The sequence below is a fragment of the Anastrepha obliqua genome, chromosome 3, assembly GCF_027943255.1.
Source record: "Anastrepha obliqua isolate idAnaObli1 chromosome 3, idAnaObli1_1.0, whole genome shotgun sequence".
NCBI classification, from domain to species: domain Eukaryota; kingdom Metazoa; phylum Arthropoda; class Insecta; order Diptera; family Tephritidae; genus Anastrepha; species Anastrepha obliqua.
Genome location: NC_072894.1, coordinates 55,589,043 through 55,613,323, shown reverse-complemented (window position 1 = coordinate 55,613,323; position 24,281 = coordinate 55,589,043). Strand labels below are relative to the sequence as shown.

The window sequence follows — 24,281 nt, the reverse complement described above, 5'->3', positions numbered from 1 at the left end:
ACTTCCAAAACGAGAATTACTAATTCATTGTGGTGGCAAATGAACAAAAAAGGATAATCGTTCAAACATACATACGAGTGTAATTAAATAGCTGCCGGATGCTATAAAAAAGGATTTAAAAGTCAGGTTTTTTATTCTTCAACTTGACTTTGACTTTGGCTAATAGTCACTTTTATTTACGGAAAACTCAGTAAAATGAGGAAATTATATTTTTGCTGGAAAAGTTGGCTTAACTTGACAAATTAATGGAATCTATAAAAATTTTAAATTTCATAGCAGTTTTGTCTTTTGAGTACAACAGAGAATTTCACTTACAGGAAACATGCTTTCATATTACACATTTTTGAAATCACATTGGCATCGAGAAAGTGCTATATGTATATCATTCATTTTTCATTTTACAATTTTTAAAGGATCAAATTAAAGTTTACATATGTACTCATCAGATGTACCATATCTGGTTATTAATGATCTATGTATGTACTAGGCTGTTCAATAAGTTTTGCCATTTGATAAGAGAGGGCGTTGTTACTGGCCAAATTTTTTTTTTGTTTGTTGGTACACTCTTCATATGAGCGTATGGGAAGTGTCATTTCAATCTGTCAATTCACTCTTTGTTTACAGGTCATTTACAATGGAAAAAAATCAAGTGTTGTGCATTGTTTGAATTTTTATTTTTGAAAGGTTTAAAAGCAAAGGAAATTTATGAACGAATGTTCAAAGTGTACAAGAACTTTTCGCAATCAATTTTCGACCGCGACCTCTGCTCCCTTGCGGGTTCTAGTCCAGTGCCATCTCAGTGTGCGACCTATCCATCGCCACTTTCTGGTTTTGATTTTCCTAAGGATTGATTCCTACTTCGTTAATCTCCAAAGTGCATCGTTACTGATGGTGTTTAACCAGAATATTCTGCAGATGATGCGGAGACATTTGTTGATGAGGAAAATGGGTTGCTGAATTTAAACGTGGTCGTACAATCCTTGAAGACGATCTACGTCACCACATCAAAGAGGCTCAAAAACAGCAACAGTTCTGGTGCATCGGGGGCATCTCATTAAGCAGTCTAAGCAATATTTTGACTGAAGGGGGTGAGATGACTTTCAGTAAGCTGAGTGCACAATGGCTGCCGCATTCGCTAGCAGTGGAACAAAAATACATTCGAATATGATTTTCTCAGCAACATTTAGAGCGTTTTCGAAATGATAAAGTGCATTTCGTGTGTTGATTCATACCTACGGATAAGACTTTGGTCTATCAGCTTGATTATAAATCAAGAAAGGGGGTTAAAATTGGTATGAACCTGGTAATTCGCCTCCGAAACGAGTTCGTGTCCAGAAATCGGACGAGACGGTGTTAGCATCAGTTTTTTGTGGTGCGAAAGGATTTTTGCTTGTGGATTACTTTCAAACTTATAAAACAATATAAAAGAGAAAATTCGTGAAAAAAGTCCCAATTTTCAAAAAAAAAAAAAAGAGCATTGTTAAAATAGCTAAAACCCATGAAATAAACTTCGAATTGTTGGAGCATCCACCGTATTCACCAGATTTGGCCCATAGCGACTTCCATCTGTTTCCAGACCTAAAAAATGGATGCGTGAAAAATATTAGTCATCAAATGATGAGATCGTAACAGCTGTGGACGCGTATTTTCCAGCCCTTCCAGATTCTCACTTCAGCAATGGAAATCATAAATTGCAATCTCGTTGCAACAAGTGTATTGATGTTCAAGGAGACTGTACTGAATAATAAATGTAATCATACAATTGTGTTTTTCTCATCGAACTGCAAAACGTTGGGAGCAACCTAGTACGTTTAAAATATGTACAAATATTTGAGTTTTTGAGTGGCAGAGGTCTGCGCAATGTTTATCTGATCTCAACAAACATATACATATTTACTAAAAAGTTAGTCAATGATGCTTTTCTGCTATCAAAAGGGATTTAGCATTTCACATGTTTTGTAAGAGATTACAAATAGCGGGATTTTCGTGACTTACAAATACCAAAACCACGGGCCCTGGATTGTCATTCCTACCACGTGCCCATCACTCTAGTGGGGGGAAATTTTGAGGACCGAATAAAAAAATTAGCCTTAATGATGCCATTTGGCCCTTTTGAGCTACTATGTGTCAAGTTATAGAAATATGTACATATACATGTCTGTCGTTTGCCCACTTCAAAATCCAAATTAAGCGAGAGAATGTCGGTTATGCTGAGAAAAGTTGAACAGCATTCACAGAACTCAATCGATATAGCCACAATTCCTCATATTATTAATAAGTACTCAATGCTATAAAGCTAAAATATACTTACTATATATATAGTTTCAATGATTTTAATGTTTTTTGTTAGGAAAATTTTGAAATATGAATTTGTTGTAAGCAACACTTTACTTGATTTATTGCAACATAAAGCGCCTCTCGGTTATCGCTGATTGTCAAAAGAATTTCAGCAGCATGGAAACTTTACTGCCATTACATTAATTGATGTGAAATGTATGTTTGTGCTCTTGCACGCATCAAATGCATATACAGTGCACATGTATGCCTACTCGTATTTACTCAGACAAAAATTTAATTGTCATCTTGCGGTCTGCTCAATTTTCCACTAATAAATGCTAATTACGGCTAGCAATCTTTGGCAACCTTGCACATTTGTACACGTCATAGGCGCGCACAAGCATATAAAGCACATAATTAAACCCTTCCAAATACAAAAGACTTAAGCGAGCAACCTGAAAAGCGGCATTGATAAACGGAAAAAAATTGTAACACACAATAAAACTACCTATTATATGCATTGCTACATAAAAATCTAATGAATAAAAAAAACTATTTTTCGCCTCAACCACAACAATAAATGCAATAACAATGAAATGCGACAATTTAATAGCACAATCGCGCAATCGCACGCACGCCACAGCCGACGTAGACGGTAACGCAGTCGATAAGTTGGATAAAAGCATCCAAAGTCAAAACAAAAAATGTCCACACGATTTTGTGCAGCAACAATACTAATGTAGCAATGAAATGTCAGCAGCAGGTAAAAGTAAAATAGCAGCTGCAACCACAAACAATAATGTGACCCCTTCAAAGCAACCAAATAGAGACATCAGCTAACAAGGAACCGTAGGCAAACAAATGCTTAAAGTGCGAAAAAAACAAAAAAGCAGCTCCCTACTGTCAGCTGTGGCTTAACGTAACGACTATGTGAGGGCATTTTACGTGACCACTTCCTAAATCTGTCAAATTGCGACATGCAAACTTCAACAACAAACCAACCCACTACCATCATATAATCTCAGCGCACCTCAACCCAGTCGAATGAAATTAATTTCAGATTTTTACTCACTTTTTCATTTGCTTTTATTTTAATACTTAGTCACATACTATGTATTTTTCTAGTTGCTAACAATCATAAGCAGACAAACTAGGGTGTTATAACCCAAAGTCAGCAGTGATGAAGCTCAACCGCACAGGTAGGTGTCGACGTCGCAGCCCGTAGAGCTAGCGCTGCTTGGCTTTTATGCTGGCCTCGCCGCTGTCTTTCCCTAAGTAATCGCTGCTGCTGCTACCAAATTTTACGCTACACCTTTCGTTTTCAATTGAAAGCATAAAAAGTATAAAAAATTAAGTACAAAGCAAAGTTAACAACAACAATTCAGGCAAGAGCGTGCCAAGTGAATTTGTTGTTTGTTGCATGTAGCAGCTTCAACTTGGCCATTGTTGCTTCTCTAACGACGCTCCAAAGTTCAGCGCTGACATTACAAAGCCGCAACTGCACAACAGCGCAACGATCGATCGATAGTCTCAGGCGATGGTCTCTTTTGGGTGCAAATTTTTATAAATGCCAGTGCCGCAGCACAATTCAAAGATTCGTCTTTCGGTCGTGCAACACTCAACTACTACTTACTTGCCAAGCAAACAGCTTTTAAACGCGTCGTGTTCGGCTTAACAGCATATAAAAATTGCCCGTGCTCGTCTTTCACACGGATACGCTGCTGCCGGACTAAATAAAGTTTGTTCGTTCAAACTTTGGAATTTAAAATTTCTGTTTTTTTTTTATTTTGGTTTTTGTAGTTTTGTGCCTTACGGCAACGGATACTGCAATTTTCTTTACTTGAGTAATACCATTGTTTTTTGGTGTGTCTAGTAAATTGCACTTTGCCAGTGCTATAAAGCACGACTTGCAATTGTGACAGCGATTTGCTAAATTAAAAAAAAAATATATATATATATATATATAAAATAGCACAAACTTAAAACAGCGACAAAGCAAAATAATTATAAAAACGAATTTAATGTGCAAAGTTTTGTAATGCTAAGCGTAACAAAATTTTTTGCGCTCATTTATTACAGTGTCATTGTTGTGTGAAAAGACGGTGAAGCGAACAATTCTGCACGCCGGCGCGAATTGTGCTTACATTTCAAAGACAATGTTGAGTGATACTTAGGATGCTGTCACTTTCTTGGTTGGATTGATTGATTCGTGATTGATTAAGTGCGATAAGGTGCAGACAAATTGTATTGATATACTAGTCCTTTCAACGAGCGCCTCGATAGTTGTTTACATAAAATTATAAAACTAAGTGATTGGACCCTTGCAGCTGTGGATTAAAAAACCCACAAAATGAAGCGAAAACTTTTTATTTGCTGTTTCATTATTGGTAAGTAGGGACGAAAGATGGAAAAAATTGTATATAAAAAATAACAAAAATAGTTAACAGTAGATTCTTGCTAAGAAAGCTATACATTTTCTAACTATATCATAAAATTTTATTAAAATTAAAATATCTCTAAGTATGTGAATAAGAAGTAGCAAAACTCACTCTGTTCTCTTCAATATACATACATACAATACGCGTCGTGAATCTTCCATTGTTCGAGACAGTTAGGGAATCTTATTCTATGAGCTTATTTAAGTACGACGCGAGCCGTTTTCTCTTTCACGGTTTTAACGGGCTCAAATCTTCAACCAGGAAGTGAAGTCGTTTTTATTGAATATTAGTTAGTTCTTCCGAGTCCCAGTAAAAGTAGACAATTTCATGAATATCGAAAAAAATTACCATTGCTTTGAATTTTAATTTTATCAATCCAGCTTTTTGGCTCTCGAGGAAGTTGCAGGCTTAAGTAATGCATTGGCGATTCATTTCAGAATCATAAGTATGAAACCTGTTATTACCCTTACCAATAAGTTTAGGGAATTTTCAATGACATGCATTACGTTAGTGCTCACATTTTCATGAGCTCTTTGCCTTTCAAATGTGAGGACTTTAGCCACTACTTCCTCATGACGAAACTAATAAAAAATTGTTGAAAGATGCAAAACGTACTGCTTCCGAAAGAGAAGCTTTTGCGCTCAACATCCCTTCCCTGCATCCTTATGTAGTCTTTCAAAAGGAATGACCTATAGATTTATATAAACCCTAAAAGGCAGACAATTTTTATGATACGCTTTTTCATAGTAGAAGAAACTGTTGTTGTCCGCGTCGTGATTTGGTTACAAGTGTTACAGGTTTGTTCTAAATTACGAGCATTTCGAACTTCTCAGAAACGATAAGCTCATTCTCACATAAACTAACTAGTGTGCATCGATGTTGGCTTCTGCAAATCCTTCTGTACACATATCGCTTCAAGAAAGGATCGTTCGAAGTGGAACGAAATTGTTCATCCAATGATTCGTCTACAAGGAAAACTGCAAATCTGGTAAGTTGACTAGACAGATTATTCTTGAAGTGCTACCTTTGCATCACTGGAGGATAAGGATTTGCGATTTACTCTTGGGAGAGTCAACTCAGAGCTGGAAAATTTCACTAGCCATAGTTGCAGAGAAAATCGAGGCTAGTTCTGTCTGTTGGAAATCCATGCGAGGGAAAGAAAATGTTATTGTATACTCGTAAGCTGCAGGTGCATAAAAGATGATGAGACAGAACGAGCTCAACATCTCCTCAGCTGTCCTACTTTTCTACGCTTAGACTCAAATATCTTTGCTCTCACTTTTTACACACGCTTTCAAATTTGTTCTATTTATTTTTGGCCAATGAATACAAAGTTCTTACTGGCTAAGAAGACTAACTTAAGTTACTTAAAATGATAGCTTCAAATAGAGCTAGCACGCCTCTTGAAATAAAAAAATGCAAGTAGAAATATTGAATAAATTTAGCTAGAGTCCTATTTAAAGGCGCATTTAGAGTATAACAGGATTTAGCTTCTGGAATATTTAAGATTTTCATATGTCGAAGGCTGTGAGAATGAACATTGAAAACTATTCTGCTCACTAGCGCATGGCAGTCACCATGGCCTAAAAAAGTATTAGCCACACGAAGCCGGAGAAAAATGTCCTTCTGCTATTCAATGTTTACCATCTGTAGATCAACAAGTATCCACACTTTCTTACCCTGTCCTATTTTATGGTTTTTAATATACCACAATCAACAGTTCTTTTACTGAACTGTCCAAAAGTACCCTTTTTGAGGCAGCTGTACCTAATAAATCAAAAGAACATATAAAAATATAATAATATATTTTTATGCTGAACCGTTTCAGAAAGGTTTTAGAGAAATCATATCGGAATTCCATTCAATTTATTCTACAATCACTAGTCACTCTAATATTTACTACTTACTTCTTATTGAAGTTACCACAGGTAATCTTTGATTTTTGGAACAAATATTCCATACCATCGTTAAATACGATACGATTAAGTAAAGCAAATTTAATTCGTAAGCGACATAAATCATTATTCTTCTGTTACCTCAGCTCTTTTATTCATTTTTAATATATTATTTTAATGCAAAAATATTTATGGCTCAATGTCCTCATGTCGCATGTGGATTTAGGCATAACTTTAGTAGTCTGAATTCCCATTGAAATTTTAGCTCACGAATGAGATATGTAAGTTATTATTTTTTAATAGACTGGCTTATTGTATTGGCATTTAATCTCTTTTACTGGCAATATGATCACCGACTTAAGTTGTTTGATCCAACTCGTACCAATTAAAAAGACCAAGTGAAATCAAGTCCATAACTAGTCAATGCTGGTGTCTTCAAATGCAAGCCGTTCTCTTCGGCTACCACCTCCATCAATTTCAATCCAGAACCATTTACATTCTGTAGACGATATGAATCACTTAGTGAAGCCCCTACTCGCTGAACTGTATATCCTACAGATAACCTTTTCCTAGAAATCTCAAAGACACGCCTCGAGTTTAAGCCGTTCATGCTTCGGCGGAAGGCCTCTCATAAGAGGGAGCGAAGTATGAAAATGATTTAAGTTTTTTGTTGCAGGAAAAGATTTCCCTACAAAAATCACACAGTGAATTTATTGTGAACAAAAAAGGCAGTGAAAAACCTCTTCATAAAAAACCATCTGCCGCTCGAAGATGGCATACAACTGTTGAGTACTTCAATTTGTTGAACAACATCAAAGCGCACATCACAAATTTAAGGACAAGCTATGTCAAACAGCCAACAAAGAATGTACGTGACATGCATATGCACTAATTTCTCTGGAAATTGGTTAAATAAGTGCAGAAACTCGCGAAAATTTCGTTATTTGGTGATGGGTTGTTGACTAATACCTTAGTAACGAACATTAATTGTTCACCGTATTAAATTAAGAAAAAATAGCCTGAGGATTTCAAAATGGACACCTGCCTCAACTTTCAAACCCATTTCACTTTACCAATATAGGACGATTTCTTCAGATGAAAGCCAACGCTTAATGTCAATAGGAGACTTTTGTGATGAGCTACTACCCGTTTTAAGCCTTTTGCAACCGAATTAGTGATCCGCTTTCGTATTAAATATTGGTACTATGTATTGGACTTCTCTTCAATACCTTTTTCATTATGAGCTCCGATAATTGAACTCGGCATACTTTTATGATGATTAGAGTTTCATAATCCGCCTCACTGTCGAGAACTGGAAGCATTACCGAAAGTACGATTACCACCTAGAATAGTAATATCCTTTTATTCACTTGTCAAATAAAACGAAACTGCATCTCAGTTCATATTTCCCTCGTTATTCTCTTGCTTTCCGTGAAATGCTGCCACTACAACGAGAGTCCGCTTTCCTTTTATGATTGCTTGATATAATAGATAAGGCAGAATCACTTTTTTTTGGATTACGCAAAGGACCCTTGCATTTCATATATTCACAATTTTCAGCTTTGAAACCATTTCTTTTTGTTTACATTTTGTAAGCCAGTTGATTTTCTTAAGCAAATTTTATGGAATTAAGCGCTTCTTTCCAACCCTCAGTTATCATTCCAAACCTTTTTTTATTTTGTTCCAGGCATTTTTACTGTCCACTCTGAAACAACCAGCGAAATCAAATCAACCGCGAGCAACGTTGAACTGACCTCTGTAGCATCGCTACCTGAGACTACATCGCTTACATCAACTTTAGCCACATCGCCAACGTCCGATGAAACGGCGAAAGATAAACGTCAAATTGGCGCTAAAGATGAAGCTGTTTATGCGAATCACCGCTCCGACACTCTTGGTGCTGACGATCCGGAAAATCCACAGGAAACCATTTATGGCCCAAAACCAACCCAATTCATCATACGTCCTATCGCACCGCATGAACACCAGCAGCACGAAGATCATCAGCCGCCGCAGTTGCGTAATTATCCGGCAACAATACGGCCACATAGCACACAATTACTGGAGCAGAGTCAAGAGGTAAGTGGGGTGACGAATGGTGACTGACGACAAATGCGATGACAGTGTTGTTGTCACTGTTGTCGAGTTGTTGCTGCTTTCAAATTGTGCGCCACATACATATATAAGAGTCACAACAACACAAATGTTAATTAGATAATTTAAAGTTTGCAACGCGACTGCAATGAAGTAGTTGTTTTAGTTTGTTGTAAAGGCGCTGCTGTCTCAGATAAAGATTTCAACCGTAAACTGAGCCAAATAACAAAAACAAAAACAACTCCGACCTAAGTCGCGAAGCTAGGCAAGCGATATTGGGGTTTGTTTTACGATGACTGTTGCTAACATTTTTCTGCTGCTTTTATTTGTGCTTTGTTTCGTGTTCATTGAATTCGAAAGGGTAAAACGACTCATCCGTTTCGTTGGCAGAGATTCATTCATTGATTGCAATGCCAGTTGCTCTTTGTGTGTGTGTGTGTGTACAACACTAGCAACAAAGTGCTTTCAAAGCGCAAATTTGTACTCAGGTCGCAGTCGTGACTGGTTTTACTTGCACGATTCTTGAAGTTAAGCGTTTTCATAATACTTTGCACTGCACAGCGGTCAAACACAATTAACATGTTGGCAAATCCGTAAAGCTGGCGATGTTATTTCACTATGCTAAACGGAGGTTTTTCTCCAGAGTTGAATGTTTATATATGTCGGGTTAGCAAAATATAAATACAGGGTGTCCGATGGCAGAGTTAGGAATTGAAAGCTAAGTTAAAAAAAACAAAATTATTGATGATAAAAGATTATTTCAATAAAAATTACAAAGAAGTCAAGTGCGGATTTTTTTTTTATTTACTTCCCCTAAATGTTGACCGTACGTCGAATACGCTCTTGGAATCTGGCCTCCGTGCCACTCGCTGGAGAAGTGATGTCGAGATGACATTAATCTCGCAAACGATATTTTCTAATGTTTAATGCTGAGATGGTCGCTGCGATTGTTTCATAAACTTTACTTTTGAAGTAAGCCCACAGAAAACAGTCCATAGGGCTAAGATCGGGTTTATTACAATAGTAATAAAGCAATGTCGCTATGGTCTCTGTGGCCGTATGTAGCGTGGCGCCATCTTGCTGAAAGCATATGTGTTTTTGAAGAAAGGCAGAAAATAATAAATAATAAGCCGATAAAACACACCGTCCAGAGAAATTGCTTGCCCCGCCGATTTTCAAAGCAATATGGTTCAACTGCTGGACAATACACCAAACCTTCAATCAAACTTTTGCGACTGTGAAGTGGCCGTTGATGAAGAACCCACTACGTTCTGTCTTTTAGGTAATCAATAACGGAAATTTTGTTCCCCTACACCTCCATTTAAATCAAAATGGGCTTCGTCACTCCTTACGAAATCATCATCAAAATCCAACATTGTCTCGCAGAAATTTTGACGGAAATTGTAATCGTTACTCTTAAGCGCTTACACGATATGAATTATGAAGGAGTGAAGTCTAAGATCCTTCCTCAATTTTTTATGAACAACAGTTACTGAAAGTCCCAGGGCAGCCGCTCTCTTGCGCACGGAATTACGCGAATTATCGCTTAAACGTATAGTGACGAGTTCAATATTTTCATTTGTTCTCGATATCCGGCTGGGCCCCAGCCGTGAACGTATTGATACCGAACTTGTTGCCGGAACCTTTGCCTTCATGAATGAATCAAATCTTCACTTAGAATATCATGTAAACGTCGAATATTGTAACAGAAACAAAATCTACATCGAGCAGTTGCACAAAAAGCATTGGCCTTGAAAACGCACGTTGCTCACCCCATGGTGTCTCAATAAAGGCACCAATAACAAGGTTAACACCGTCGCGTCTCCGCACATACGCTAGCACTTAACAAGAAACTTTAAATTTAAAACCTAATTCTGCCACCAGACACCCTGTATATTAGGTATGTATAGAGGATATAGTAAACAAGATGGGCGAAATTTGCATAGGAAAGTGCACCACTAACTCTGACATTATTAAATAATTGTATTTAAAACGTGCATATTCATATATCCGGGATCATGCGGCGAAATTATGTTAAAAACTGGGTTAATATGTTTTCAAAAGTTACTTCAATATGAAAGTAAGTGTCTACGGTCGGACGAAACCGAATTCAGTGTATCTGATGCAAGTCGTAATCAAAAACATACAGTGAGTCAATAAAGTTTAAGTACACCTTGTTATTTCTTACAAGCACTAAGAATTATCATAGTTATGTTAAAAAAAACTTCATGCAATATCTTTGTATCATTAAAAGAGTACATTGTTGCCATGAAAACCGGTTTTTTTGTTGTTCCCGTTATACATTTTAGATGCATACGTAAAATAACCCTCAATGAGCGCTAAAATTACGCAAAAAAAGTTTAAGTACACCACGCAAATATGTATTGTTGCGTTGTTGTTTATGTAAAAATGACGGATTTAAATTTGTTTGGGTTTTAGCAAACAAGTGTAGAAATGCGTTTGAAGCATTTTATTATTGATAATTTGTACATTTGTGTACAGGCGCTAGTTCAAAGTGGACGAAATGGGAAAAGGTAAAGAAATATCGATGGAAATAAGAAAACTGATCATCAAATTGTATTTGGAAAAAAAATCATTGCGTGAAATTGGAAGAATTGTTGGAAAAACACATTCTAGCGTACAAAATATTATTAACTTTCACAACAGCAATGGAAATGTGCAAAAGAAACCACGTTCTGGTCGTCCAAAAAAAATTTCCAAACGGGAAGAGAGATATATTTTGAATGCCATCAAAGCTGATCCCAAAAAATCTGCTCCAAAAATACGGGATGAATTGCTACAAGGAACTGCAACAAGCGTCAATCCTCAGACCATTAGAAATGTACTTCATAAAGCTGGTTACAATGGAAGAGTTCCACGTAGAAAACCTCTAATATCACCTCTTAATAAAAAAAACGTTTGGATTTCGCAAAGGAGCACTTAGAAAAGCCAGATTCCTTTTGGGATAACGTATTATTTAGCGATGAATCTAAATATAATATTTATGGACCGGATGGAGCCACAAAAATATGGAGAAAGCCTAATGAGGAGATGCAGATAAAAAATTTAATACCGACTGTCAAACACGGTGGCGGTAACATAATGATTTGGGGGTGTATGGCGGCAGCTGGTGTGGGTAAAATGGTCTTTATTGAAACTACTATGGATAAGCATTCATATCTAAGCATTTTACGCAGCAACCTTAAGCAAAGTGCAACGCAATTGGGGCTTGATGAAAATACATTTCTTTTTCAGCAGGATAACGACCCCAAGCACACGTCATATTTAGTTAAGGAATGGCTCCTTTACAACTGCAAACAACTGTATACTCCTCCACAATCACCGGACCTGAATCCCATTGAACATGTCTGGGATTTGTTAGAAAAAAGAATTCGGAAACATAATATAACCTCAAAGGGATCGCTTAAAAATGCGTTATCAGAGGAGTGGGGCAAAATCGCAGAAAATGACACTAAAAGGTTAGTGAGAAGCATGCGTAGACGCTTACAAGCTGTTATGGATGCAGGTGGAGGACCAACAAAATATAAATTTATTCCTCGTTTTTTGTTTTTGTTCTTTTTTTAATATTATTTATAAAGTGTACTTAAACTTTTTTTATGTGAAATCACTATAGTGCAAAGATTTTTGTTTATTATTTTTTAAAGCTAGTATGTAATGAATTGAAAAGAATGATTTTATGTTACTTACTTTATTTACAATGTGAAATATACAAGCTTTAATAAATTTTTATGTAAATTGAATGAAACATATGAATTTTTTTATCTGACTGATGTGTGTACTTAAACTTTTTTGACTCACTGTACATGCAGATATCAGCTGGAAGAAAATAAAATTCTTCTATATCCCTGAGCGGGAAGAGCGGCAAATGGGTATAAAATATATAAAAAAGATTTATTATTATTAAAAGTAGTGTGGTAGACTTCCATGCTTGATTTTTCATAGACCAAATTTAAAATAGAAAGGGCTTCGTAGATACGACGAAGTTTTCCTTTACACTGAGCCAAATAATGTTATCCTTTAAGGGATATGAAACGTGGACACCTGAGTTCGTTTATTTTTGTATAAGACCAAATGTGACGTGATTATAAGTTTGAGGTACTAATTTTTCAAAAGTGTTATATAAACGGATATAGTCCTTAAGCTCATCCCTGCCAATTTTAGGCAACTTTTCATGCTCGAAATGTAGTATGGACTCTTTGGAATTTGAAAATTTTCGTTATAGGAAAGTGGGGCGAGGTTATAAACCATTTTTTTTCATTTTCAATACTTTCTTACATTGAGCTAAACTCTAAATATTTTCCAAGTTTCGAGCAGGTATGTAAATTTTATTCAAGTTATAGTATGCACGGACAGGCAGATTATCATTCAATTATTTTCGTTATTTTTATATACAATTACATATATCTACACATATTTATCTCACTTCTGCTTTAAGGATGACGTGCGAATTATATATTGTATATATAGTAGGTTCAAACCGCCGTAAAACACCAAAATTAAAAGTGTTTTCTAATAGCGATCGCCCCTCGGCAGGCAACAGAGGCTTCGGTGTTTATTTTTGCCATGAAAAAGCTCCTCATAAAAAATATCTGCAGCGTAAGGTACTCTTGCTTGTGTCGAAGGCAATATACGGGGGATCCTGGAGCATCTCCTGTATCCCTTTCCAACATTTAGAAGATCACAACTAAGCCACCTCTGTTCTGCGTTTGTCGCCGCAGTGAGGGATATCACAAACCAGAGGATCAGCAATCCACAAGTACTAAAGCTTGCAACACAGTGCATTATGAGACAACACTAAAGACTAATTCTGGTGATATCAGACCATTACTAATCAGTCAAGTTAACCTAATCTTACCTCCAAATACTCCACATCATTCAGTAAATGCTAAAATTACCAGCTCGCCTTTAGAGATACGCGTATTAAAGAAAGTTCGCTGAAAGCAGGTGCGAGATTTAAGTAGAAAAGTTATCCACACCTAGAACTCATGACAATCAAATCAGGGGTATCAACTTTAGCATTGATTGGATTCCAACTTTCTCAAGTGGCTTATCAATAAATTTTGGAATAGAATCGGATGTCTTCCTCAGCAATTCTCATTGAGAGAAACTTCAGACTTTCAGCCTACTTTAATGTTTTCCAGTTGGGATCTATGTAAGTGGTTTAAATAGTGACTAAGCTGGTAAGTCGTCCAGATTTAATATAGTCGGTTGCTATCAACGGCCTTAGGACAATAACGACAAACTCAAAAAATATATTTAGGCACATTGAAACTCTTTATTATCTCTTTGATATTACAGCATCAATCTAAAAATAACTGGTCTGTAAGGGAACTTTAAGAATCTGCCGAGTATGGTATTCAATTTAACACGATGAACACAGCACTTAGCGATGTTCTACAAAAATAATATTTGATCTTCTCAGCTACGTGACACTGGTTTATTGGTCATATGATCGCCGGATTTGGAGCTCTAGACTGCTAGTGAACCCGTAACCAGCACGGCACCGAAAAACTGCATAGTTTATGTAGGCATATTCTGGCTGGAAGAGTTGATGGGCTTTGCTATGAGTTAAGTATGGTTTAACAAAATGTAGGAATAGGGTTAGAGAAATCTCTTCTGGGCGCCGCAATGGGCCTCTCTATCCACAAAGATAATTGTTTTGAAGAGTTGCTGAGCAGCCAATCTATCCTAGTGTTATCTTACCTTAAAATATTGCCTTCAAAAGCGATTAAAAATTATTCAAGTTCAATGTAAACTCTGCGTAGATATGCAGATTTAGTTGCCATAAAACGAAATAAAACGTTTTTCATTTGGCGTCACTGCATCTTACTTCTAATTAGCTTAAACATTGAGTAAGCAATGAAATCCATCTCACGTTATATGATTCCTATTGTAATGACTTTGATTGGTAAAATATTAGTTTAAATGATATTGAGGTCAAATGGCAGCCAGAAAAGCTTTTAATCTGCATACTCGTGTAATGAATTTGAGCAATTCATCAAAAAATAAAAAATAGTAGCCACGTAGGTGGATCATATTGTACTTGTGTATGCCGATTACAGACCTATACCACAAAGGTTAAACTGATATAATGGCAATAAGTAAACTTGAATACGATATTTTATGTTATATAACTAATCTCAAATATCATTGATTTAAATCCAGCAGCTTTTGATTTAAAAATGCATGGAATTTCGAAATGAGGTTTGTCGCTTAAATCTTTTGTTATCTACAATAACAAGCGACTTTAAGAAATTTAACAAACTTCAATAAGGCTGATGTTGTCACTCTTTCCTTTTTATGGATGTAGAGGTATTAGTCATTTTATTTATAAAAACTGCTTTTATTAATAGCTCACCTTGACCGAAATAAAATAATGCCTTAAGACACACTAATTTTTAAAATAATAACTAATTGAGGTAATTTTTATACCGCTATTTTTTGTTTAAATATTTCTCAGAGGAAACAAACACCTTCCGTTGCGTATTTTCTTCGCGTGCCAGCAATGACAACTATTGTCGAAGTAAGTCACGACCATTTATTTTTTTTTTTTTTTTGGCAAGTAACTACAGTGAAAAATAATAATGCGGATAATTATATTAAAAAAGAAAACAAAACAACGGAAAACAAGAGTATGCCACAAGTACAAATATAGTCGTAATAACCGACACTATCTTGCATCATAAATACTATGAAAATGTAGTAATTTCTGTAATTTCACTCTTAGGGAAACAAAAAAAATGCATGCATGAGCATGCGCGAATCAAATAATAATGCTGAAAAGCTCTACTCGCACACTAGCTGGGAAACTGCAAATTAATACTCGCAATGGGCGAATAAATAAAACAATCACCAGACTTGTGGGAATTGCAGTCCAAATTCACATGCATATTCACATAACTACGCACACTTTTGACTAATTCGTAGTTGCAGCTCTTTAGCGCTATTCTCAAGATTACCATAAGCTAAAAGAATGTAGGATTTAAATCTGGCGATATTGCAAGCCATAATACTCCTACACCTACGCCTACTTATGTACATGGAAAATTTTGATGTAAATACTCCCAGCATAAAGACGACGCGCTTCGATGGCAGCCCTATTCGCATGGTCGTACATGAAAATCATTCGTTTAATTCTGCGTAAGAATAAACTGTCACAGAAAAATGAGTCAATTTATTGAATTTTAAAGTGTTATGAATTTGAATTTTAAATTTTCGGATAGTGAATAAAAGACCTGAAGAGTAATTAAATGCTTTATTACCCCTTATTGATGATTGGTACGCCTATTATCTAGACGGCTCGGTAAAAATTCTCTGTTAAGGTTGATAACGGATATTTTTCTTCGAATTCAACACAAATAATTTTCAATAACATCAAGCACTTTGATAAAAATATTCAAGTAAGAAAGGAGTAATGAAAAAATGCATGTAATGAAGAAGATAAAAACCAAGAGTAATTTTGTTTATCTTTAAAACCTCTTTTTAACTCTGGGCTTCCAGGTAAACGTGCGTTAAATTATTTTAGCCTTCACTAAGCCTGTAAGTTGGTCGATTGTGATGCCACATAGGTTAAATTCCCGCTCGTATTCGAACCAAGATGTAGAATGAATAAATCTGAGCATTTTATCATATCATTAACCCTCCGTTGGGCACCGAATTTTTAGACTACTTTATTGAACACATTGGTCCATGCAAACATCGAAAATCGGATGAATAATCCCACCAACAAACCAATAACTATCCCTGGGAATATTTTAGTCAACCAACCTACCGGTGCCGATGCATTCACAGCGAAGAGAGATTGTCGTCTTTGACGACAAGGACGCGAAAAGCTTCGTTGAAAAACTCGTTTGTATTGTATGCAAGAATGCAGTATGTCAACAGCACTAAAAAATCTCTGATGCATGTTTTGCCTGCCTTCTACCGAATCCTTAAATGAATATCATTACATATTTTACCACAAATTTCATTATAATCAACTTTTTTTCTTCAACCTTCTTCAGAATGAGTCAAAAAAAATAACAAAACAAAAAAATTCTTTTGTCCAAAATAGTTTTTGCTTCTGTAGATAGCTCAATGCATGCCAAAGCCAATGGAAGAGGTAGGAAATTAAAAATGAATTATAAATGTGGCGCATTTGCCCATACGAATGTGCGTAAATACATAGGGTTCTGGCCAGACCCGGGATCCCAACCGACTGTGTAACTTTTAAAATCTTTTTTTCGTCCTGTTCGAGGATCCGCCCTAAAAGATCATACCCATAAATCGATAGAAAATTTAATTTTAGGTAAGGAAATTTAAAAAAAGGTTTAGCTATACCACGGATATCAAACACAATAAAATTCCTGCACCCACCCTTGAATTTCAGTCTTCACAGTTTCATGCATTCCGAAAGCAGATATCTTAAGGTTTGTTCCTGCAGTTTTTATGCAAGTCATTTCCAGCCTTTCCGCTACTCTATATATTGCTGCAGCTATGTATTTATTTTCTGTAAGCGTTTCATATTCTATTCTGATCCCTTATAATGAGTTAGTAAAAACATTTAAATTGGGCGATAAGGACATACTTTTCTGAGCTTTTCCGAACGGCAACCCAAAAGATGTTAACCCTAATGTACATTTGTATGCCCTATGGTATGTACTTACCATAGTTACATACGATACTCGTATTGCGTACGCTAAGCCTACAATAAAATTTCTTCATTTTTGTAGAGCACCTCATTATTTTAATTATGTGAATTCGGTAGCAACATAGGCATGTATGTACTCGTATGTATAAAAATTATTGAAAACTAAAACCTAACAGAGACATTACATTAATGAGATAAATATGGTATAAATTTGCAATACAACATTAAAACAATACATACTCGCATACAAACGCCATGCATACATGCATACATAATCGCTTTTTATTACTCATCGATTACAACATTGCGACGCCTCCAAGTGCTTTTATACACACATACATATACACGAGTATGTACAATACGTTGGTTTTGTTGATTTATATTTGTTTCTCATCTACTTACCTGTAGATGCCACAAAATTCTCACCGATCTATGTTTGCTTTGCGTTTTGAAATGAATTGCAATGAAGCTGGCATTCGCTGTGTTGTTATTGTTTTTGATTTTAGTACGCTGTCTAACTCCTAAGTCTTAATAATCTGTTCGCCGCTTTGACTTTTGAGGTCATTTGTATGCCACAACTTGTGGTTGTACTAAATATTTTACTATTTGATAGTTGCAAGCAAAGAGAGGAGTGTGTACGAGTATGTCATGTATTTATTCACCGTTATTATTACCAGAGACTTTAGTGATGTACTTTAAATTTTATTGCCTACAAAGTGAGTGTATGTTTATATCAACGGTGCAAGAATGGGAATAGAACAAAGTGCTAATAAAAATCTTTTTTATTCTCGATCGCGCTATTGCACCAAGATATCATATTATAATTTTGCTCAAACAACGTTTGTAACAAGCATAATGGAACTGCATCATATATGGATATGTAACATACTAAAATGTGCAGAATAAGAAATTGTCCGGCTGTCTATATTTACTCTTTATATTAGTTTGGGGAAAAATAAATCCATTATTTCCTCGGTAGATAGCGGTAGTGATCGATTTCTCGTAAAGTATCAATCGAGCAATTTAAAATTTATGCTCGTTGTCAAGGTAATATTTCACACTAAACAAATTGCTGTTTTTGTTTGTTCCATTCAGCTGTGAGTTACAGGGTGTTAACAATGGAAGTCAACAAAGAGAAAATTCGATACATCTTTTCTTGAATAAAGGCGAAAGTGCAAGCCAGGCTGCTGAAATTGTGCATGGTGTTTATGGCGCCGGTGGCGGATGGTTTTGTGTAGAAGTCCACGCAAGTGGGTAAAGTACCTGATTGCCATTCACTTGGGAGTGGTCAGGACTATTCTTCTGCATACGCTTCAAATAGCGCACAACTTCCGGGCTTCGCCCAAGCATCCTTTGGGTAGCTCTCGAACATCCATTTGAGAGTGATATAATGTGAGAAGACCAATCAATCCAGGGTATCTATTGTGCGCTGGGTTTGGAAGCCGCCACGTAAAAATCCTTGCCCAATGAAAAACACAACAAAGCCTCAATTGATCGGCCGAATTCGCGTAAGCGGTTATCGCGCCAATTAAGAAGAAGAAGTTTATGGAGCCGATACTCTAACAGCTAATTACGTGCAATTTTTACACCGATTCCATTCAGGCTTTTTTGATGTTAAAGAAAATGTCGATAAGATTACAGAAATAATCGAAGTTAACCGGCATGCTAGTAGTGGTGGCACCGCCCAGGAGCTAAAGTTCGATCATAAAATAGTTTTAAACCATTCGCGCTAAAGTTTTTCGCACAAATAATGGATTATTCCCCACCAAAACTAATATATGCAAACTAATATCGTTTAAATACAAAATTGGCGCTTACACCCTTTTGGGGTGTTTGTCTGGGATCCGCCTCCTATTTATGGTGTGCGTCTTTATGTTGTTCCACATATAGAGAGGTAGGCACTGTAGGTCCAGTTTTAAGCTGACTTCGAAAGGCGAATGTTTTTTTATGAGGAGCTTTTTTGCAGTAGAAATACATTACCTGCTGAGGGTCGACCGTTATCAGAAGAAATTTTTTCTATCCTTTTGCTGTCTCATGCATGGAGATTCGAACGTACGCACTCCAGAATGGTAGTCGCTGTCTAACCCGTTCCGCTCCGGTGGCCTCTTTACCTAGAGTAAAAATTGAGATATCTTAACAAAACTTTGTACACAGGTTCACCTTGACTTAAAGTAGGCTGGTTTTGAAAATGTTGTAGAAACATATAATATAACTACACCCACCTCCAAACATCAGTAATACTCAATTATTAAAGAAAGTAGTTAATTAAATGCAAATAAAAATCAGTAACTGATGGAGAATAATTATTTTAAATTATATATTTTAATACACAATTAGCGCTTACACCCTTTTTTTGCGTATTTGGCCGAGCTCTTCCTCCTTCCGGAGTCACGCACCAACCCATATTTTCAATTAATGTAGAAATGCGAATATTTAAAAAAAAATATTTATTAGTTATCTGGTTTTCCCTAATGCTCCGAAAATTTCTGACGAACAAATAACTCTGTACTACTCTGAAACGACTATTTTAAGTTTCTCTAGTGGTACAGTTGCGATATGCACTGATAAACCATGGATTGGTATTACACCAATCAACACGAGTTCTTTTTTGGGTGATCGTCAAACTATGCGATTTCCAACGATCATTTCTGACTCATCAACTGTTTTTGGAACTCGTTATACCAGCGTTTCACAATGGTGTGCTTCACCGCCAAAGTTCCCTTATATTCGGTAGACACTTAAAAGTAGTAATGTTACCAATCGTTTTGACTGGGAAGTCGATTGACGTTAATCATCTTCAAAATTGTATCGGTCATCTTAAAAAGTGATAAACCACTCAAAAAGAGTTTTACGCGATAAACATTAATTACCGTATATGTACTTTTTTGCACCGTTTATGCGTTTCAGTAGCGGATTTTACAACTTTTTCTATGAAACAGCACTTCCTAAAGCTGACTTAGCTGCTAATTGGATTTGTTTAGGTTTAATGCATTATTCTAATGCAATAAATGAAAAATAATAATATAAATTAAAATATTTTAGGTCAGGCGAAAAATAACAGCTCTAATGTGCACGAAAGCGAAGAGGTGCTTCACGCTAAACAGCTGAAGGTCGCGTTCGATGCATGCTAATTTTTCTTTAGCAGTTTCGGTTTCGTTATTTAATAGCCACACCTCGTGTGCTAGTATTTAAAATAGATAAAATCGGCCAATAATTACGCCCACTTACATGTATGTATGTATTATTACTTAAAAGTGGAAATATTCTCGCTTCGAGTTTGACCTTGACATTTTATGAATTATTCGAGCCAGGTATAAAATTTCGAATACACTCTGGATTAAACACTTTTTTAAACTTTGTGAAGCTTTCCACTAAATTATAGGTATACTACTGATTGTGCATACTTCAACTTTAATATGCGCGGCTAAAAAACCATCGTAACATCAGGTTTAGGCTAACAAAATTATTATGATTAAGCAGAGCCTTGGTACGAAAAAAATAAAAAATAAGAGTTTGCAATGGTCTATAAAGTTAAGACACTAGCTAAGGGCATGGTATGTTGGCGCATGGGTAAGGCGTATGGCTAAAATTAGCTCCAAAGTCCACCTAAAATAAGTACTTAAACAAGAATGACAGAAATCGGATCACTAAAATTGGATAGCGTAATTTTTTTTTTTTTATGCAAGAAGGAATGGATTTTTATTTTAATTAAACGAGCCAATAATTTCATTCTTCTCAAATATCAAGCGATTTATTTTTTGTTGTTGTTTTTTCAACACGTTTTGGGAAGAAATTAATCTTCAGTGTTGAGGCGCATTTCTGATTAATTGGCTTCGTAAAGAAGAAAAATTTTCAAGTTTGGCGGCTTTATTATAGGCCCATATTTCTTTGAAGATGTGCAAGACTTACTGTCAATGGCTGTTATCCAAAATGTGCTGCATTAAGAGGAGTCAAATATCACTCAAACTACTTGTTTTAACTAATTTTAAAGTTTGAGTTTGAAGTTTAGTGTGAATCCCGGTACAATAAACACGTAAATTTTACTTAAAAAAATTCTTTGGGTTTCATTTTTTTTTTTTTTCAATAATAAAGCAAATGATGAAGCAAAACAAGCGGAATCCGTGATCATCGCATATTCCATGAAAACTATGATGCATTCATCAAAGAATATCCAAAATACAAAGCTAAAAAATGTTACTTGAAGCCACTTCGTTACACTAAGCAGTGACTACTCATTATCTCGTATGGATTGGGTTAAATATAGAGCAATTCGTCTAGACCATATATATGTATCAGTAGCCCCCAAAGTTATAAAAATAAAGTAAATTTTTCTTTAACGTTTCCTCTTGTTACAGATCCAACATTTTGCATACCTCCAAGACATCAACCGTAACCACCCGAAGTCGTCTGCCGTCGCTTCTGAATTAACTGGAAAGCCACACACTGCGCACCAACCGAAGAAAGGTACCAAATCGGGACGAGCTCACGCAGCACAACCACAGTACCGCGGCAACGCCGAAGAGGCCGAGCAACGTTATGCTATCGCCATACAGCCACCCAATCCAACATCCGCCCAAGCACCACATTATGCAGCGCCACCCCAACAGATTGCTCCACGTTACCAGGTTCCGGTGCAGCAACATCAGCAACATTTGGCGCCTTTAGGCCAACCAGGCACATCACAACAGCCCTACCAAATTATACCTGAAGAAGAATTTCTAAAACTTTTAGAAGATGAATTGCGTGCACGTGCTTTTCACGAAGCCCAATACCGTCAGCAGCAAACTGCACCAGCTCCAGCACCTACTAAGCCGCTACCCTTGCCACAGCCCACTCAACGCATCGGTCAAGGTTTAGGCAGTTATCGCCAACAAGCGCCACCACAGCCCCAATCGCTTGGCGAAGAGCCAACGCCCGAATATGTACAATATGTACCAAGACACCGCGGCGGCCCCAAATATCTGCCACAGCCACAGCCTCAGCCGCAGCCACAACAGCAACAAGTCGAACCGCAAGCTGAACCGGCAGCAGAGGTGCCGCCTCCTCCACAGATACCACCGCAGCTGGCCTACTATCAACCGCAAGTAAGCTATAAAACCTTGCCAAATCACCCTCTAGCAAAGTCATCACTGGAGAATGAAATTGAAAAACTGCTGGCCGCAAACAAACCTTCTACCGTACAATTGACGGATAATTCTAACGAACCGTCTGGTGTAGTACATCAACAATATCAAGTGCCACAACAGCAATTGCAACCGCGCCCGATACAGCGTCCACGTCCACATGCGGTGCAGCAGAAAATTTATTCGTCAGCAAGCGGTTCACAACCCACACCCACACCTCTGGTAGATGCCAACAATCAGCCATTTATACCGTCTTTATTTAGATTCAGCAACTTACAACAGCCAACGCCCATCTATCCCACACAATTGCCACAGCACGTCGTTGAATCAAAGAAATTGGGACCCGTAGTATATCCAGCTACGCAGGCGCCCGCGCCCGCACAACAACCACAGCCCACACAGTATTTCTATCAGGAACTAACACCTACAGCCAGACCTAAATCTCTACGTTCGAAGCAATATGGCTCCAAAGTTTCAACTTCCTCACCGAAATTGCGCGAAAAGGAACCACCAAACTACCCAAATGTGCCTGCCGCGGCTAAGTATATTAACCCACATTTGTATTACGAATATGATCGGCAACCCAATGGCCGGAGCACACCTGCACAATTCCATCCCAGTCCTCCTGATCCGAACACACCGTTAACCGAACAACATCCACAGCCTCAGCCACAAGCACATATACAACAACTTTCAGCACCAGCGCCGCCACGATCGCAAGCACACCCAGGCCGACAATACATTTTGCCCTCTCCAGCACCATCGCAATCGAGTATTTACGTTTCGCAAGGCACAGGCATCTCTACACCCACGCGTAGCACTGCTGTCAAAACAAAGTCCATCGAAGATGTGCGCCAATTGCATTTACCACAACCCGGCGGTAAGCCACTCACACAGAGCGAATTCCAGGCGTTGATCGATGCTGGGTACCCAGTCACAGCTGTGCCCGTGCCAATACCCGTACCTTACGAGCAGTATATCAAAGAACATCCCGAATACCGCAATCAGCCAGTGGACTATGCCCAGCTGATGCAGCGTATAGCTCAGCAATATGGTCCACGTAGAGGACTTCAAGCTCAACCCTCTGAACCAACTGCAAACGTTGTGTCTGCAATGTCCGACGCACAGAGCGCGGCAGCTATAGATGAGGGAAACATAACATATCTACGTCCAGTGCCTGAACCGAAAAGGCATCCCCGTGAGGAGAAGGAAACAGCAGTCGCTGGGAAGATGGATGAAGCCAAACAATAATGTCCGAATAAATATACAAATGTAACAATAGCTTTTAACTGTATTTTTCGTCAAGGAAACGAAACATTATGTATAGTCGAGAACAGCACAATACCGAGCCAAGAGAAGAGCAATATTTAAAGTGTGTATTTAGCAACAATTAAAAAAAGTGGACAATATTTGGATAGGCAAGCATTCGAAACGAATGGTCATTCAATGGCGTGTGCCACAATTCGGTGCCTGAATGTTATTTGTGTGCATACAACCTTAGAAAGCATCCAGTTTAGAACCAGATTTGAAAAATATTGGTGTTCCTGCTTAAAATAATTTTTTTAGTTAATGTTTAAATTCGATGTCGCATTTGATTGTTACTTCCAATTATCTCACGCCTTGAAATAGTAATTCAATCGCTTGTTTTGTTTGCTTGGTTTTGAAAAACTCCTGCCATTTCCGGAAATTGAATTTAATCTTACTACTCTACAACCCAGAATTAAAATTAAAAAAAAGAGCTTAATTATACTCGGTTACACTCAGAACCACCAAGCAGTGGGTTTCACAAAATTGCAAATTTTTG

General features: G+C 37.1%; 1 protein-coding gene across 1 annotated transcript; it reads left to right on the top strand.

Moving 5' to 3' along the window:
* Positions 1-4,363: 4,363 nt before the first annotated feature.
* LOC129241259 (ataxin-2 homolog) lies at positions 4,364-23,728 on the top strand. Its single transcript, XM_054877503.1, has 3 exons — positions 4,364-4,664; positions 8,298-8,689; positions 21,710-23,728. Exons 1-3 carry the CDS (start codon positions 4,628-4,630, stop codon positions 23,726-23,728), a joined length of 2,448 nt encoding a protein of 815 aa, XP_054733478.1. The 5' UTR covers positions 4,364-4,627.
* Positions 23,729-24,281: the final 553 nt, after the last annotated feature.

Excerpts from the sequence above, each read along its gene's own strand:
- LOC129241259 (XM_054877503.1), top strand. The coding sequence starts at position 4,628 with ATGAAGCGAAAACTTTTTATTTGCTGTTTCATTATTG. Across the intron at positions 4,665-8,297 it reads TATTTGCTGTTTCATTATTG|GCATTTTTACTGTCCACTCT; the intron begins GTAAGTAGGGAC and ends ATTTTGTTCCAG. Across the intron at positions 8,690-21,709 it reads TACTGGAGCAGAGTCAAGAG|ATCCAACATTTTGCATACCT; the intron begins GTAAGTGGGGTG and ends CTCTTGTTACAG.